Source organism: Ursus americanus, chromosome 9, assembly GCF_024610735.1.
Source record: "Ursus americanus isolate L20-20 chromosome 9, mUrsAme1.1.p, whole genome shotgun sequence".
In the NCBI taxonomy this organism is placed as follows: Eukaryota; Metazoa; Chordata; class Mammalia; order Carnivora; family Ursidae; genus Ursus; species Ursus americanus.
The window spans coordinates 66,364,443-66,381,627 of NC_142135.1; the positions used below are offsets into that span (position 1 = coordinate 66,364,443).

General features: G+C 39.6%; 1 protein-coding gene across 1 annotated transcript in view; it reads right to left on the reverse strand.

The window, feature by feature from the left end:
* Positions 1-17,185, reverse strand: part of NKAIN3 (sodium/potassium transporting ATPase interacting 3) — a 265,198-nt gene that overhangs the window by 130,458 nt on the left and 117,555 nt on the right. The window contains exon 4 of the mRNA XM_045789127.2: positions 464-661. Coding sequence (XP_045645083.2) covers positions 464-661 — 198 coding nt within the window. The remainder of the gene's footprint in view (positions 1-463; positions 662-17,185) is intronic.

The window sequence follows — 17,185 nt, forward strand, 5'->3', positions numbered from 1 at the left end:
AGGATTTATTATTTGAAATATGAGGCTTAGTAGATTGAGCTAACCATTGAGTGTGTTTGCATCCTTGTTTCTCTGGAACTAATGCACATTAGTTAAAGAATGCTTCAGAAGTAGAAGTAGTAGCAGAAGTGCAAGTAGAAGGGCCCAGTGTAGAGAATGTACAAGGCTACTTCTAGGGGACAGTGATGCTATTTCATTGGATGGTGTGTATTGTGTCTCAAGTTAGAAACTATAGCAACTAACTTGTTCTAAAACAAAGTGTCTGGATACCAAGAGGAAAGGATGCAGCCCCATTAAGTACAGCTGATGTTAGCATACTTGCTGCTATTTCCATTGTTTAAAGGATGGTCTCCATGTGCTTGTTTCAGGCTTTATCTATCAGATGGGTGTGGACAGAGGTTTACTTACAAAATGCCAATAAGGAAGAGTCTAGATCAGACAATAATTCAAATGTGCTACTTACAGAGAGGAGTATCTGGACAGCACTGTGGATGACCTCTAGGTACTGGAAGTCAACAATGCAGCCCGTGACGGAGACGTATGTGTAATCGTCCATCATCCCATGGGCTGACGGAGGCAGCACTCTTCGGACACAGCCAGGCCCATGTTCCCGCCACCATGACCGGTGTACAGAAATGTTGAATGTCATCAGATCTGTATCCTAGGTGGGCAGGAGACAAGAGAGCAAAAGGAGACAATCCTATCATATCACATCTTTGATTTTCAACCTTAGGAAGAATTCAGGATAACTGGGTGATGGGAATGAAGGAGGGCATGTGAGCACTGGGTGTTGTATGCAACTGAAGAATTATTGAACACTACATCTGAAACTAATGAGGTACTATATGTCAGCTAATCGAATTTAAATAAAAAAAAAGAAAAAAGTAAAAAAAAAAGGAAGAATTCAGGATGAACAAAATTGTTGAAATGAGTTAAATTTCAAGTGAAAAATAACAAAAGACAGAACCACAAAGGCTGTGTATACCATATGCCCAAGCTATTGAATTATAATTGTTTAATACAGAGTCAAAATCCTTTGAAGAGTAACATTTTAAGGCTAGCACACATCAAAAATCCAGAGACGAAACCCAATACATATGTTCGTTTTAAAAATTATTTTGTGCATTTTGAAACTTTTTGTCTGCATTTTCTCGTTCAGCAGCAGCAACATCACCATCATGGGCTAACATTTCATGAGTGCTTTTTGCATCGTAGACATTGTTCTATGCATTTTTCATATTTATATCTCTTTTAATGTTCATGTAGGTACTATTACTAACCCGATTTATAGTAGGCTGAATAATAGTCTTCCTGAAAGACATTCATGTCCTACTCCCTGGAACCTGTAAATTTTACCTTCTTTGGATTATCTGAATGGGCCTTAAATGCAATCATATGTATCTTTATGAGAGCAAGTCCGAGGGAGAGCAGACACAAGGAAGAAGAGGAGAAGGCAGAAGGTGGAGTGATGTGGCCACAAACCTAGGAAAGCTGGCAACCACTAAGAGGTGAAAGAGACAAGGAAGGATTATCCTCTAGAGCTCCAGAGGGAGCATGGCCCTGTCAACACCTTGATTTCTGACTAATGAAACTGATTTCAGACTTCCGGCCTCCAGAACTGTGCGAATAAGTCTCTGTTGTTTAAGACCTCACGTTTGTGGTATCTTGTTATAGAGCAGCCATAAGAAACTAACACAGGTAAGGAAAATAAGTCACAGAGAGGTACAATAGATTGCCCGATATAATGAATAAATTAAATACATTGCTTATTCAATGAGAGACCCAAAACTTGATCCTCTACAGTCTGTACTTTGAGCTATGAAGTTGTACTATCCCTTTAGCGACTCTGTTCTCCCTCCCAAACCCTTACAATTCTTCATACCCTGAAGGGAGCAGGCTCCCTCCTCCTCAATTGTTTCCAGAAAATACCACTGATAGCCAGAGAGGAAAGAACAAAGAAGACAATCTTTGACATTTCCATATCAAAATAAGCTTTCTGAGCTCTTAGCAGAGACAACAGCCCAGGTGTTTAATCCTTAAAAGATGCCTTTTAGTATTTTGGGGGAATGTCAGCCTGGTACCTCAAAGAAGATCGTACTGTTTTTGCCATAACAATAGATTCAAAAGAATAGATGAGGAGCCAGGCTCTCCACTCCCGAAAAACCTAAAAATTGTAGCTGCACAAGGGGAGCCAGAAGGAGGAAGCGCGATGATGGAGAGAGGACCAGAGGACCAGGACACTGCACCTTCCAGGAAGCCACAGGGACAGGAGGGGGTCAGCTTTTGTTTATTTCCCAGCCACTCTGGCCCCTAGTGCCAAGGGGACATGATGGTCTTTGCCCAGAAGCCCAGGGGCTGTCCAGTAATCGCACAACACAAACAACACTCATCCCTACCTCAGTGGAATGAGGACAGTCCCTGCCTCAACGCCATAAGGCAATTCTAAGGGCGGGACATTGATTCTGGCACTCTAGAAACACAGGGGCAGCTGGTGTGAAATGGAAAGCCCTTGAACTTCTGTGTGGTGGGGCTGAAAACAACCAGTGTGAGGGTTCCCTGAGCAAGGACAGTGAGCAAACCCTCCGCTGTTATTCTCCGCTGTATATGAACAGGAATCATGAGGCAAGAAATGTCCAGTTCATGAGAGGGGGCAAAGTTACTCTGCAGTTTTAGGTTTTTCTCAACTCAAGGAATTCACATTGCGATACAGCAGGGACTGAGCTCAGGTCCCCTCACCCCTGACCGCAAAATCCGGCATTCCTTGAGAGCGGAAACTCTATATACTTCCTGAGGAGCGCATCTTGCAGGAATGAGGAAGTAGGATGGTCACCAAAGGAGGGACTCCACTGTGAAGACTGGTGAAGATCAAACCAGTCTGCGCCAAGGTGGACCCCAGCGCTAACCTTTCACCTGCCTTCCCCTCCCTCTTAAAAATCAAGCCCAGGAGTGGAGATTTAACACGCTAATTAGACACATGACACATGAAGCAGCATGACCTGCAAGTGCGCAGGCGCCAAGAAATTCCCATCTTTACGTGCTTGGACGTCAGTCCTTTCTGGTCTCAGCTCCTTTAAAAAGTTTCCGGGCACTTGTTCTGAAAGCCAGTCTGAAAGACCCCTTTGCTTTCTGCTGTCTCCCTGGTGATGGGGCATAAGCCGCAGTAAAGAGCTTTGCCTGGAACTCCTGCGTGGCCTCTGGTCAATTTCTGTTGCTTGGAGAGCCCAAGGACCCTAGTCGGTAACCAAACTACTATTGGAAGTATGCCTCCGACTATATCGCTATTAAAATATTTTGCATCTTTTTTTTTTCCTTTTTTGGGTTGTTGATTTGTTACACGTATCATTCAGTTACCTTCACAGTTACAGCACTTTATTGATAATAAAACATTTTACTTTTTTTTTTTTTTTTTTTTGGTTCTTGGTTTGCTACATGTATCATTTGCAGTGCCCTCTGAAGGGAGAATATTATAGAAAAATAATTGCTTTAGCTAGTGAATTCAGTTTAACAGAAGGCAATTTACCTGCAGGCAAACTGCACACTGACTGCTCCCTTTCCTGACCATCAGATTTAATCTCTTACAGTTAGTTCTGATCACCAACCGAAAAACTATTATTTCCTGTTTTAATAGAATTCATTAGGTTCCGGATGAACTTGCATGATCTCAAGAGTCATAGCAATTTCTACTCTTTAAGCATTCTTACCCAGTGGCCTTTTCTATTGCTGGACTCTAAATTCCTTTCAATATGACTTGGACTAAAATTTGTATTACACAAATAAAACAAAAGTGAATTTATGAACTCATGATACATATTTGTTACACTCATAAAATCCCTCTGTGTAGTTCTCACTTAATTTGTTGGCACTATAAATATTTATACACTGTACTGTTTTTTGCAATGGCTGTATTAAAATTTGAATGAGAACATCAGTAGTATCAAATTATACTTAAAGTTCAAACTTCTAACTTTGATTTGGTATAAAATTGTATTGCAAGTTTATGTCTGATTTCAATCCCCTTCAGTAGCTAGATTTCAAACAGTTCAAAAAAAACCCTTAACACATGATAACTCAATTTCCTATATGAGGCACATCAGAGGAAATGCAGCACAGAAAACTATAACAATGTTCTTTATAAAGAAAAATAAATACAGAAGATCACTTAGGTTGTTGAAGCGTTTTGTTACCACTTCAAAGCCCGTAGTTTTGAAATACATGGGTTAGTGCTAAACCGTGGATCAACAGAGGGATCTTTAACATAATTTCAAGTAGCTCAAATGCCATTTCTCTTTTAGTTCTTGGAGTTAGAATATTACATGCTAATTGAGGCACACCATGGTTAAGAAAATTGGCGACTGGTATCTTTGTCATTTTCTTTAGAATTTAAAAGATATAAACAACGATATTTGTATTTATGCAAGTGTAAGTAATTACCAAAGGACCGTTTTGGGGGAACAAAGAGGAAGAAAGCAAGGAGGGAGAAGAAAACCATGAAATCAAAGCAGAAGGGCTTGGGAGGCATAAGGACAGCCTGGAGAGAGAGAGAGCACGTCAAGGCTAACAGAAGAGAGAATCAGGGAAAGTGGTAAGGCCATAGGCTCAAAGCCTGGTATAAAAGGACCACTGAATTTGATGACTGGTTGGGTAGGGGGAGCTTATAAAGTGCAATACCAGGAGAGTACTGGGAGTGAAAAACCGGATTACAAGGAATGGATGGGACTGAGAAGAGAGAATTTGGTGTATTTTTTCATGAAGTTTGTGAGTCCAAGTAGTGAGAACATAGGACGGTGGCTTCAAGGGTGAGCAAGGAGCACATGATCAATGCATGGAGAACTACATGGTAGCTCTGTCTGCTCACACGCACCAAGTTATGACTTTGAGGACAATCATTCCAGAATACCTGCTTTCCCCTAATATCTATTTAAGCAAATACTAGATGTTTAAAAGTTCTTTCATCTCTCTAGTGTGAATTCCAAACTTGTTCTCTTTTTCTTCAAATACTTGAATTAAACAAAAAAAAGGAATTTCCAGAATTCTTTGAAATATTGTTCATTAGCTGTGTGGGTGGACATGCCTGCCTGCATCCCATTGACAGCAAGTGCACCCACAGTACTGAATCGGCTCAATAGTCACTTCTTTCATAGAATACCACTATTTAATTTCTTATTAATCAAGGAGCTAGTCTCTGTCTTATTCCTCTATGTATTTGTAATCATCTGCTTTTTTTTTTTTTTTTTTGGTGTGTGTCTAATTCAACTTTAGCTAATCCTCTCTACTTCTAGAAATGGATTCTCAACTGCTAATAATCTTTTTTTTTTCTCTGTTTCCTTAGTTGTGGCTCAAAGAGTCATTGAATCCACATTTATACGGTTATCTACTTTCTCTGTTTTTATTCTCTCTTATCATAAGCCAGCCCATCTGGAAGTGAGCACGCATTTAACAAAATAGATTTTGCTCAATTTTAAAGTTAGCATTGGGTTTATATTTATATAACAGAATTCATGTCAGTTGAAACTGTTTTGAAATACTTGTTCATCTAGACAAGTTAAAACAACTTTCTCCCATTCCAGATTTTTTTTTTCACCAAGGTACTAAACATTTCAGAGGCTACTGCAGATCCATAGAATAAACAGTGCTTGGTAGTGACGTGTGTGCTTAGAGCACATCAGACAAAGATTTGGAACCAGTTCAAAGATATCAACAATTATATGTTATTTTCCTTACAGATAGGCTTAAAAGATATTCAAGCTTCCATCGGGAAGTGTTTGTCATTTGCTGTTGCTTTCTTAAAGAATCCTTAGTACAAGCCATGAACAAGTCATCATCCCGTAGGTTACGCCATGGTTCTGAATATAAAGAGCGGTCTGCACCTATAAATACAGAGAACAAAGTGATGGTTGCCAGAGGGTGGTGGTGGGGGGTGAGCAATATGGGAGGGGAGGAGTGGGAGGTACAGGCTTCCAGTTATGAAATGAATTAAGTCACAGGAATAAAAGGCACAGCATAAAGAATACAGTCAATGATATTGTAATAGTGCTATCTGGTGACAACCGGTAGCTATACTTGTGGTGAGCACAGCGTAACGTATAAGTTTGTCCAATCACTATAAACTAATGTAATATTGTGTATCAACTATACTCAAATTAAAAAAAACTAAAAGAAAAGAGCAGTCTGCAGAGTAAGCAGCCATTGATCACTTTGACTTCCTGTTTCCCATCCCTACAACTAGGTATTACTGGGATTTTTCAATTCTGTACCATTGGTCACAGGCCAAAGGCAGGGCTAAAAGTAATCAAGCCTTTTGTTTTCATTTGGGGGCTTAATTCTCTGGATTGAACTGTTACAGGAAGCAATGAAGTCTCATCTATCCATTCAGCAGTTTATGGAGTTGCTGAGTTCTGCATGAGGGTGTAAGATTGAACATAAGAGATCTTATCCTTGCCCTCATGGAACATACATTCTAGTGGAGAAGACAGGTAATAAAAGTAGGCAAAAATAAGTATACGTTGTAAAAACTAATATAAAAGAGATGATGTGCTGGAGAGTAGCTAGGATGTGGGATGGGGTTACTTAATACAAGGTGGCCAGAGAAAGCTTCTCCAAAAGTGGGTATTTGGGCTCAGACCTGTTAGATGAGTCTTGCAGAGATCACGTGATGGCAAAATGGTTTCAGAACTCCAGGTACTGACTGAAGGATCCTACAGCTGGAGGGAAGCTGAGGTGAGGAAAAAAGTGGTATGTAGTACGTGTGTGTGTACATGTGAGTGTGATCTCTGTCCATTGAAATGACCTAGAAAACAACGTCACGCCAGTAGCAACAAACACCTCTGGTTCACACTCCCCAGTAATAAGACCCAAGCTTATTCCCTGGAGAAATGGTAAATCCAGCGTTCGTACAAGGAAGGAACAAGGAGAGTGTGAAATATATTTTGTGCTAGAAATCAAGACAATTTTCAAAAATTGATGTCATGTTAAAAGGATGTAGGAACCAAAATGAAGGGTCTGTCTGTCTGAAGTTGTAATGATTTGAGCATTAGAATCATGACTGAGCCCAACCAAACACATTGAATCAATGAAAATCTGTGACTCAATAATGATCAAAAAGGAAAGACAGAAAAACTCATTGTTAATACTTAAAGCAGCTACTTTAACAAGACCTCTGTGCTTTCTGCTCAATTTTGCTGTTAACTGCTCTAAAAAAATGTCTGTGAATTATAAAAAATAACCGCACTTGAAAAATGAGTAATTAAAGAGAAAAAATTAAGCATTTATTTTGCCTTTTTCCAGTAGGAATTCTGTATCAAGTTAACCAAGCTGGTGAAATAAAGCTGTACATTACTGATGAGTGTCAGGCAATAAATATAGAAAAAATAAAAGAATTAGAATTTTTTTGTTGGGGTGCCTGGGTGGCGCAGTCGTTAAGCATCTGCCTTCTGCTCAGGGTGTGATCCCGGGGTTCTGGGATCGAGCCCCACATCAGGCTTTTCCACTGGGAGCCTGCTTCGCCCTCTCCCACTCCCCCTGCTTGTGTTCCCTCTCCTGATGGCTGTCTCTGTCAAATAAATAAAATCTTTAAAAAAAAATTTTTTTTTGCCAATTTTAACAAAAGTGATTCTTGTAGGAATTAGCAATTGGTTATTTAAAAAATTAAGTAAATAGTTAATCCACATAGTGCCAAAGAACATAATATAGATTTCTTTTTAGTCTCAAACAATACTTACAGAATAATAATAACAATAAAACTATCACATTTCAGAAATTATGAAATGTACATAAAATTATATTCGGGGAAAAATTTATAGCATTAAATGTTTATAGTAAAGAAGAGAGGTTGAAAATAAATGAGCTAAGCATCCAGTTTAAAATTGTTAAAAGAAAAACAAGTTAAAACTAAAAACGTTAGAAGAAAAGATGACTAGACACAGATTTAATTAACAAACATTTGTTATGTTCTATGTTCTTCTGGGATCTGGATTAATCCATGAACAAAACAGACAAAAAAGTCTTGCTCCATTGGAGCTCACATTCTTGTATGGGAAGACAGATCATAAATATAACAAAAAATAGAGTACATTTCATGTTTGAAGATGAGTGGTATTTAAAAAGAGTAGAATAAGGACACAGAAATATCTAACAGTAGAAGCTAATTAGAAACAAATCAAAGATCCAACAGAAAGGAGCAACAAAGTACAAATTTGATTCTTTGAAAATCTATAAAATCAACAAGTCTGGGGGCACCTGGGTGGCACAGCGGTTGGGCGTCTGCCTTCGGCTCAGGGCGTGATCCCGGCGTTATGGGATCGAGCCCCACATCAGGCTCCTCCGCTATGAGCCTGCTTCTTCCTCTCCCACTCCCCCTGCTTGTGTTCCCTCTCTCGCTGGCTGTCTCTATCTCTGTCAAATAAATAAATAAAATCTTTAAAAAAAAAATCAACAAGTCTGATCAGCTTAATATGACTTGTTATTGTCCAGGTGTGGCTTGGTGGCCACTCATATGCAGGATTATCACCAGTCTTTAAAAGAATAGTGTGGCAGCATCGAAAGTTTCAGATGGGAATGCCTCTTGATTCTGCAATTTTACCCCTCTGCCTTTATCCTAGCTCACATATCCGGCTGCATATATATGAATGTTCTTAGCAGCGTTGTTTGCAGCAGCAAAAAGAACAACCTGGCCTGTCAGAAATATAAACTGGTATTCATGCAATCACATGCTACATAAAGTAGAAATAAATTAAGCTTATGTAGATAAAAACGATGGTTCTCTTGAACATAATGTTGACAAAAAGAATCAACTTGTGGAGAAAATATTGTATGACCTCAGTTATATAAAGTTTAAAAAGTTGCACAATAATACTATGTATTTTTTAGGAATGCACATATATATAGTAATACTTTAAATAAATAGGCAAATAAAGAAATAAATGGAGAATACAGAGTGAAAAAAGGGACCAGGGAAACAGTAAACAAGAAGGGTTTAACTGTGTTGGAAAAGTTTTGTCTTTATTTCATTGGTGATAACATGAGTATTTGTTGACTATTTGATTACTCGTTATTAGGTATTACATACTGCTTGAAGATAAAAATTTTAAAAATATCCTTCCATTTCTCTCCATTCCAGGTGCCACTCTCCTAGACTGGCCAACCACTGTTTCTCTGGGACAATGGCAATGACCTCTAAATACAACTCCTGGCATCTCTATTTTTCCTCAAATTTATTTTCTTTATTACAGCCAGAATAATATTGTTTAAACCCAAATGTGTTGATGTCATAGTTGCTTAAAACACCTCAAGGGTAACAACAATTGCTGGAGAGGATGTGGAGAAAGGGGATCTCTCCTACATTGTTGGTGGGAATGCAAGTTGGTACAGCCACTCTGGAAAACAGTGTGGAGGTCCCTTAAAAAGTTAAAAATTGAGCTACCCTATGACCCAGCCATTGCACTACTGGGTATTTACCCCAAAGATACAGACGTAGTGAAGAGAAGGGCCATATGCACCCCAGTGTTCATAGCAGCATTGTCCACAATAGCTAAATCGTGGAAGGAGCCAAGATGCTCTGCAACAGATGACTGGATTAAGAAGATGTGGTCCATATATACAATGGAATATTACTCAGCTATCAGAAAGAACGAGTTCTCAACATTTGCTGCAACATGGACAGCACTGGAGGAGATAATGCTAAGTGAAATAAGTCAAGCAGAGAAAGACAATTATATGATTTCTCTCATCTATGGAACATAAGAACTAGGAAGATCGGTAGGGGAAGAAAGGGATAAAGAAAGGGGGGGTAATCAGAAGGGGGAATGAAGCATGAGAGACTATGGACTCTGAGAAACAAACTGAAGGCCTCAGAGGGGAGGGGCGTGGGGGAATGGGATAGGCTGGTGATGGGTAGTAAGGAGGGCACGTATTGCATGGTGCACTGGGTGTTATACGAAACTAATGAATCATCGAACTTTACATCGGAAACCGGGGATGTACTGTATGGTGACTAACATAATATAATAAAAAAAACATTAAAAAAAAAATCTCAAGGGTTTCCCACTGCCTGAAGATAAAAGGTTAACTCCCTGAGAATTGTTTATCTCCCCGCCTCTAATCACTCCTGCAGACTCCTTGTTGACCTTGCTATCCTGATCTGCTCCCCATTCCCCAACTGCATCGCTCTGTCTGACCTGTTGGTCTTCACACACCCTGTTCCCTTACCATAGAAGATAGTTTTTAACTCTCACCTTCCATCTGCTTTCCTGCCCCTGCAATCAACCCTGCCCCAACCTGGGTACCTGGCCAACTCCCATTTATTTTTAGGTTTCAGCAGAGATCTCACTTCCTCTGGAAAATCATCCCTGACCCCTGAAGAGTCTGGGCAATAGAACTCTGCTATGCGCTCCCAAGTGTCCAGTTCTGCCACCTACTTTTATATCTTTCTTTGGATAGTGAAGACTCATTCTTTTTTTTATGATCAATTTTCTGACTCACCTGTGAGATTATAAACCAACTATAATGAGCACTGTTTTCCCATGCCAAGCTTATAATAACAGCTCAATATATATATTAATATATATCTTTTTTAATCAAAAGAATGAACAAATCTAAGTCTAGGTTTGTTTTTTTTTTTTAAAGGTTTTATTTATTTATTTGACAGAGAGAGATAGCCAACGAGAGAGGGAACACAAGCAGGGGGAGTGGGAGAGGAAGAAGCAGGCTGCCAGAGTAGCAGGGAGCCCAATGCAGGGCTCCATCCCAGGACCCTGGGATCACGCCCCGAGCGGAAGGCAGATGCTTAACAACTGAGCCACCCAGGCGCCCCACTGCTAGGTTTTTGAGTCACAATTTCCGTTGAGAATTGAGAAAAGAAAAAATTGTGGTTAAAATTCTGGTTGAAAAACCAGAAAGCAACTGCACATCCATCAAAGTGCCTCTTATGTTGCTTGTGGGAGTGTGAATTTGTGCAGCCTCTTTGGACAGAGTTTTGTACTCCCACTGAAGCTAGACATGTGTATGCCTTATGACCCAGTATTCCCACTCCCGAGTATGTAGCCAGGAGAGATGAATGTACACACCCACCAAAGACCTGTACAAGAACCTCAGCATCTTTTTACGGCCAAAGTCTGAAAGCGCCCCAAATGTCCATCAACGGTAGGATAGATAAATAAATGTGGTATGTTCGTACGCCGGAACCTGCACAATGACCAAAAAGAATGAACTGTTGATCCGTACAAGGACATAGTGAAATCTCACGGACATGATGTTGAGTGAAGGAGATCAGGCTCGATAGAGCATATACCATATGATTCCATTTTTATGAGGTCCTAAGAAAGGCAGGACTGAGCCGTGGTGATGGAGATTGGAATAGTGAGCACAGGTAGGGTGGCAGGGGTGGTGGTTTGTCTCTAAAGCCGGAAATTACATGGTGTTGGAAAACCATGCAATTTGTTCTAAAGCTTCACAACCTTTCCTTTTTTTTCCTTTTTTTATGGTTTTTTAAATCACTTTTTTAAAATAAATTTTATTTTATTAGTCACCATACAGTACCTCCCCAGTTTTTGATGCAATGTTCCATGATTCATTATTTGCATATCACACCCGGTGTACCATGCAATATGTGCACAACCTTTATTTTCTATACAAGAAAGTTGGAGTTGCACGGTTTTTCAAATGTATACTTCCCTGTTTCATTCATTTTGGAACTGACATGAGACTTATCAAATGCATTTCTTTCTTTTTAAAAGATTTATTTCTTTATTTGAGAGAGAGAGAGAGTATGTGCGCACAAGTGGGGGGAGAAGCAGAGGGAAAGAATCTCAAGCAGACTCCCTGCTGAGCATGGAACACAACACAGGGCTTGATCTCAAGACCCTGAGATCATGACCTGAGCCGAATCAAGAGTGGGACGCCCAATTGAGTGAGCCACCCAGGCACCCCTCTAAGGCATTTCTTAAGAAAGGTAAGTGTGCAGAGGATCAGTAATCTTTCTCATGTGTGATTAAAATAATTGAGACATTGTGCAAAAAGTAGGAGGAAAAGAACCAGAACCATCTGCCTTCTGCTCAGGTCATGGTCGCAGGATCCTGGGATCAGTCCCATATTAGGCTCCTTGCTCAGCGGGAGCCTGCTTCTCCCTCTGTCCCTCCTTCCCCCTCCCCGCTTGTGCTCTCTGTTCTCTCTCAAATAAATAAATAAAATCTTAAAAAAAAAAGAACCATGGCCAAAGACTTAATTTCCCTCCTTTAATTAGTTTATGTGTGCCCTTTGATGCTATTAGAAGGAATTAAACAAAAACTTGCAGTTTCCTAATAATGACTGAAGAAATCATTACTCTTGCAACCTTGAATAGGAGTGGGGGGAATACGGTGAGAAGTTAACGACCTGCAATTTGCAAGAGAACTTCCGTTTTTCTTTCAAATGTCAAGCTCCCCATTTGTATTTAATTTTTAGTTGTCTGTTTATTAGCCATATCATATATTCCTGTATATTGGTTTGTCTACTTTCGATGTGCATCAAGTCCGTTGGGCAGAACCAGGGATGTCCCTGTAAAAACAGCCCTCCAAAAGCTTCAAAGGACTTAAGCACTGAAAACATTTCAAATATCAATTATTTGTGAAGGTATAATGTACATTCACAGATATTGACATTTGTGGTATGTAATTGCTGCACCTGACTACACTAACAGATGATCTTTTAAAAATAAGTATACCTTGCATTTGTAAGCTATGGATTTTAAACACCTGTAGTTTACTTAGTTAATTACTAAGCTCATTCAACACATCTGGCTTCTCTGTCTTTGTGTTAATCAATAATTATTTGATTACAATGTTATGCCTTTTATGCTAATCAGGATTTTGAGACCATAAAAATGTGCTACCTTTGTGCTTCATGCTGGCACTAATGCGTTATATTTATAGTGTGGTGTATTCATAATTCATGCGTGCATATGCCTGTATGCACACATTTTATTTCATTTGTGCAACAGAAAATTTTCTTTTCAATCTGTTCTTTCTCTTTCTTTCTTTCCTTTCTTCCTTCCTTTCTTTCTTTCTATTTCTTTCCTTCTTTCTTTCTTTCTTTCTTTCTTTCTTTCTTTCTTTCTTTCTTTCTTTCTTTCTTTCTTTCTTTCTTTCTTTCTTTCTTTCTTTCTTTCCTTCTTTCGCAAAGTTTGCCACCTGAAAAGAATACCCTTACTTATTTTTCAATTGTGGTAGGAAAAATTCTTCATTTGAGAAAAAAATAGATATTTGTTTTAATGTGATGAATTCTTTCTGAAAAATAGAAGGAAAAGTCATGTAGTCCTTTTAGTTGTTCCCTTTTTGAAAGGTATTTGGATAGATAGAACAATATCAGTATTTCTGACCCATGAATGTGGCTGCTGGTGTGGTTTAAAACCCTCTACAAAAGAAGAATATTTTTCTTAATTGCTTCCTTTGCTGAAATAATTGTGAAGGCTGAGAAGAGGTCTGATTAATTGCAAACTTGGATGTGGTAAAAACCTCTCTGGCAGGTTCTTATCTATCATCATCAATCTCAAGTTACACAGTAACCGTCTTGGATGCCTTGCAAGAAGCAGGCTCTTGGGATATGCAAGTTTCCGAGACAGGGACTTAAATACAACTCTGGGTGGATATTCACTGTGGCAGAGGGATGTCTGTTAACCCATTCTTATTGCTTGACTCCACGTTAGGGTCTTTAGAGTTCCATACAAATCCTGGTGCGTATATGTGTGTGGAAGTGTCATGTACTGTACTGTGGGGAGGGGCTGAACGGAGAATAAAAGCCCACCTCTGCCCACTTATAGCTATTTTCATTTCAAAATATTGTTTCCCTCCATGTCTCCCTAGATCCTTTGATATGACTACATGTCATCGTACCAAATTTGGACATGCCTCATGCCAACAACAGTTCTATGCCCTTCATCTAAACAGGATTAAGTTATCACCAGCCAGATATTCCACAAGTGCATAAAGTCCAGTGGCCATAAAGGAGTTACCTAAATAATGCACATTGTTTCATTTTATTACTATTTAATTCTTTTGGGAATAATGCTGTTTAAGATCATTTTCTTTTTTTTTTTTTACCCCATGGCTGAGTCATGGAAGTGTCTGTCCTGAGGTTCTAAAGAGCCCAGAGTGCTTCTAAAACATTAATTAATTCATATTAGAAAGCAAATTCCTACTAGCAGTGATTAAGCCCAATAATTTTAATTGCCCTCAATGAAGTAAAGATCACTCTTAGCTCTCCTTAGTTAAAGTTGCATTTGAAGTTTTCCAGAGAATATTTCATTCTTTCAATTTGTTAATCGTGGGAGATATAGACATTTTTGTTTTTCTATACAGATAGCAGCTACTTTTAAATCAAAACATCCAACTTGTCCGAGAGCGTACTTAATTACATTTTCTCTGAGTACATTCTATTATACAAAGTCGGAGGCTTCCTGTCCTTCCAAATTCTGTCCGCGCCCACCAAACAATCCTCCTACCAGGAGCTGGGACTACCTCCATGGGGGGACTTGCCAGCTCGAGTCTGCAGGGGTGCTGGGTGGTTGCGGTGCCTCCCTCTGCAACGACTACAGGAGGAACGGTATGAGGCCACGAGTGTCTGGCTATGCTTGCCCTCCTTCCCTTCTGTCTAAATACAAAGAGCTGTCAAACAGTGCAGGTTTTTTCCTACGAACACAAGAATTTCACTATACTTATGGATCATTATAAATTTAACAGTCTTATTAGGTCACAAGATTTTCTCTGAGAATGAATGCATACATTTTCCCTCGCTCAGCTCTTCAACAGCAAGACTGTTTACAATCATTGTTCTCTACCCATCAGATGGCACAACATTTCATACTTTCTGAATTAGCGCTTTCGGATCTAAAATCTCTCGTCTGTATTATTTAGATTGCACGATGAAGTTATTTGGAAGTATTTTCATTCAGAGCCATTTAGGCAGCCATTACGTGACTCACCCAGTCTGCTGTATTTTTCCTGTAAGAACGATGCCTCGAGTACCTTGTCAACCAATGGTAAGGTCTGACGGCATCTTCTTTGTTATTTGAGGATAAGGATTGTGCGTCAGGAGCTTTTGTGCACACGGGAAGGCCAAGGTTTGGAGGAGTGGAGGCTGGTGCAATCAGTAATCTGAATATGCCTGCGCCATCTCTGTGGCTGGAAAAAACCCCCAATCACCCGCCAAGGGTCCAACTCTTTTTCTCGGAGTCTGGGAATTAAATATACAGTTTTTGAGGAAGTCTAGCCCTTTCAAAGTTCGTTCGGAGACTTTTCAGAAACCGATCAAACAGATCTTTCTACTGTCACACCTGTCATTCCTTTAAAAGTCTGTTTCCTCAGTGAAGGGCACTGTCTCTAAGGGCTGTGTGTGGTGGAGGAAGAAGCAGCATTTGCACCACGAGCCTAGTCAGCGAGGCTGGAAAGGCACAGGTGGCCTGGCATTCTAATCAGTCTCGCCGGTAAGAAAAAGAAAACAAAATCTCTATCTGGGTAGCAGGCTATTGGCTGACTTTTTTTTTTTTTTTTTCTAAACCTTTAATCAGAGGAGAATTGAAATAGAAAGGACACCTGCCTTCTCTCTCTGTCTTTCAGGAGTTGAATTTTCATGGATGTGTTTAACATTCTCTAATATCGGGCCATGTGCTGGGTAGCCTGTAATTCTTTAGGCAAGTTACATAAAATTTCAATTGCAATTTAAAAGCCCAGGTAGTTCCCTTATATTTTAAGCTTGAGGCAATCTTCAGCAAAGAATTACACTAGCTGCTACATCTGCCTCTGTTTGGGGAACGTTAAACATTTAAATGTCCGGTTTCTTGCTGTGACTCTGATAAGCTATCTGTTACCCCAGCCCATGAAGAAAGGGCTTGGAATTGGTGAACATGAGTGACATAAATGCTGAAAGGACAGAAATCTTCCCCACAATCCTCTGTCTGTGACGTCACGGTATATCAGAGACCAGTGTGAGCTATTATGTGGCCCTGGGTAAAAATCCACGAAGAAGGGAAAGGTCAGATACACAATACATACCAGAGGCATTTTAGGAAAGGATGGGCCAACATCACATAACTCAGAGGAAGTGCAATTAAATAAAAGGTTGCTAAAAAGATAGCAGCCATCTTTTCTTTCCTTTTTTTTTTTTTAAGATTTATTTATTTATTTGAGAAAGAGAGGTGCAAGGGGCAGAAAGAGAGAGAGAATCCTGAAGAAGACCCCCTCCCCAGCATGGAGCCTGATGTGGGGCTTGATCTCATGACCCTGAGGTCATGACCTGAGCTGAAATCAAGAGCCGGATGCTTAACCAACTGAGCCACCCAGGCCCCCCAGCAGCCACCTTTCCTAGTGGGCATAGTAACATGGGGAGAACAACTTCTTTCCTCTTCTCCACTTTATCAGCATCTGAACAGTAGCTTCTCTTCCAGCCATCCACCAGATGGGACCGATTTGCTGTAGGAAGCCTCATAACTTGATGGTGTGGGCCATCTTGGCTTTGGGGAGTAGTGTGTGGAAAAAGGACTAGAATGAAAAGGGGAGAGGAAAGAAATGCTGCCATTGTCAGTGAAAGATCAACTGGTTGCACCCAGGAGAAAAGAGAATTTTATGGGGATCTTCAGGAATCAACAAGTCAGAGCCATACATTAGATAAAATTAATGAAAGAACTTAAATTACAAGATAATAAATAATTCCACTGAGAATTTGTGTAGCTATTTAACGATTCATAGTATTCCTTGGTTATTTATTTGACTCATGACCATGAATACTACTCTCAAATTCAGAGAGCTTATAATAGAATGCACTATACAATGCATATTTATTTATTAACATTTAGAAATAAAGACATTCCCATCACTTAATGCAAATGTATAAATGTGTTAGGGCCATCACTTCATCCTAAAATACCAAGAATTGTTATCGAAAACATTCTGGGCCATTTATATAATGATTCTCAGTATTGATTAAAGAAGGTTCTACTTTGGGGATATATAAATTACAGCTTCTTAGTTTGATAAATACTTAATTTGGTCATAACTACACATAACATGAAGGCTTTGGTTCAGTGTTTGTGTGTGAATTGTAATAAGTCTTTGCTGGGTCAGTTCTTACATTTAATAGAAATGTATACAGGGGATTAAAGAGAGAGCCAACAACCCACAGAGTTAGCGCTGGTGATGGTCAAAACTTACCCGTCAGGCAG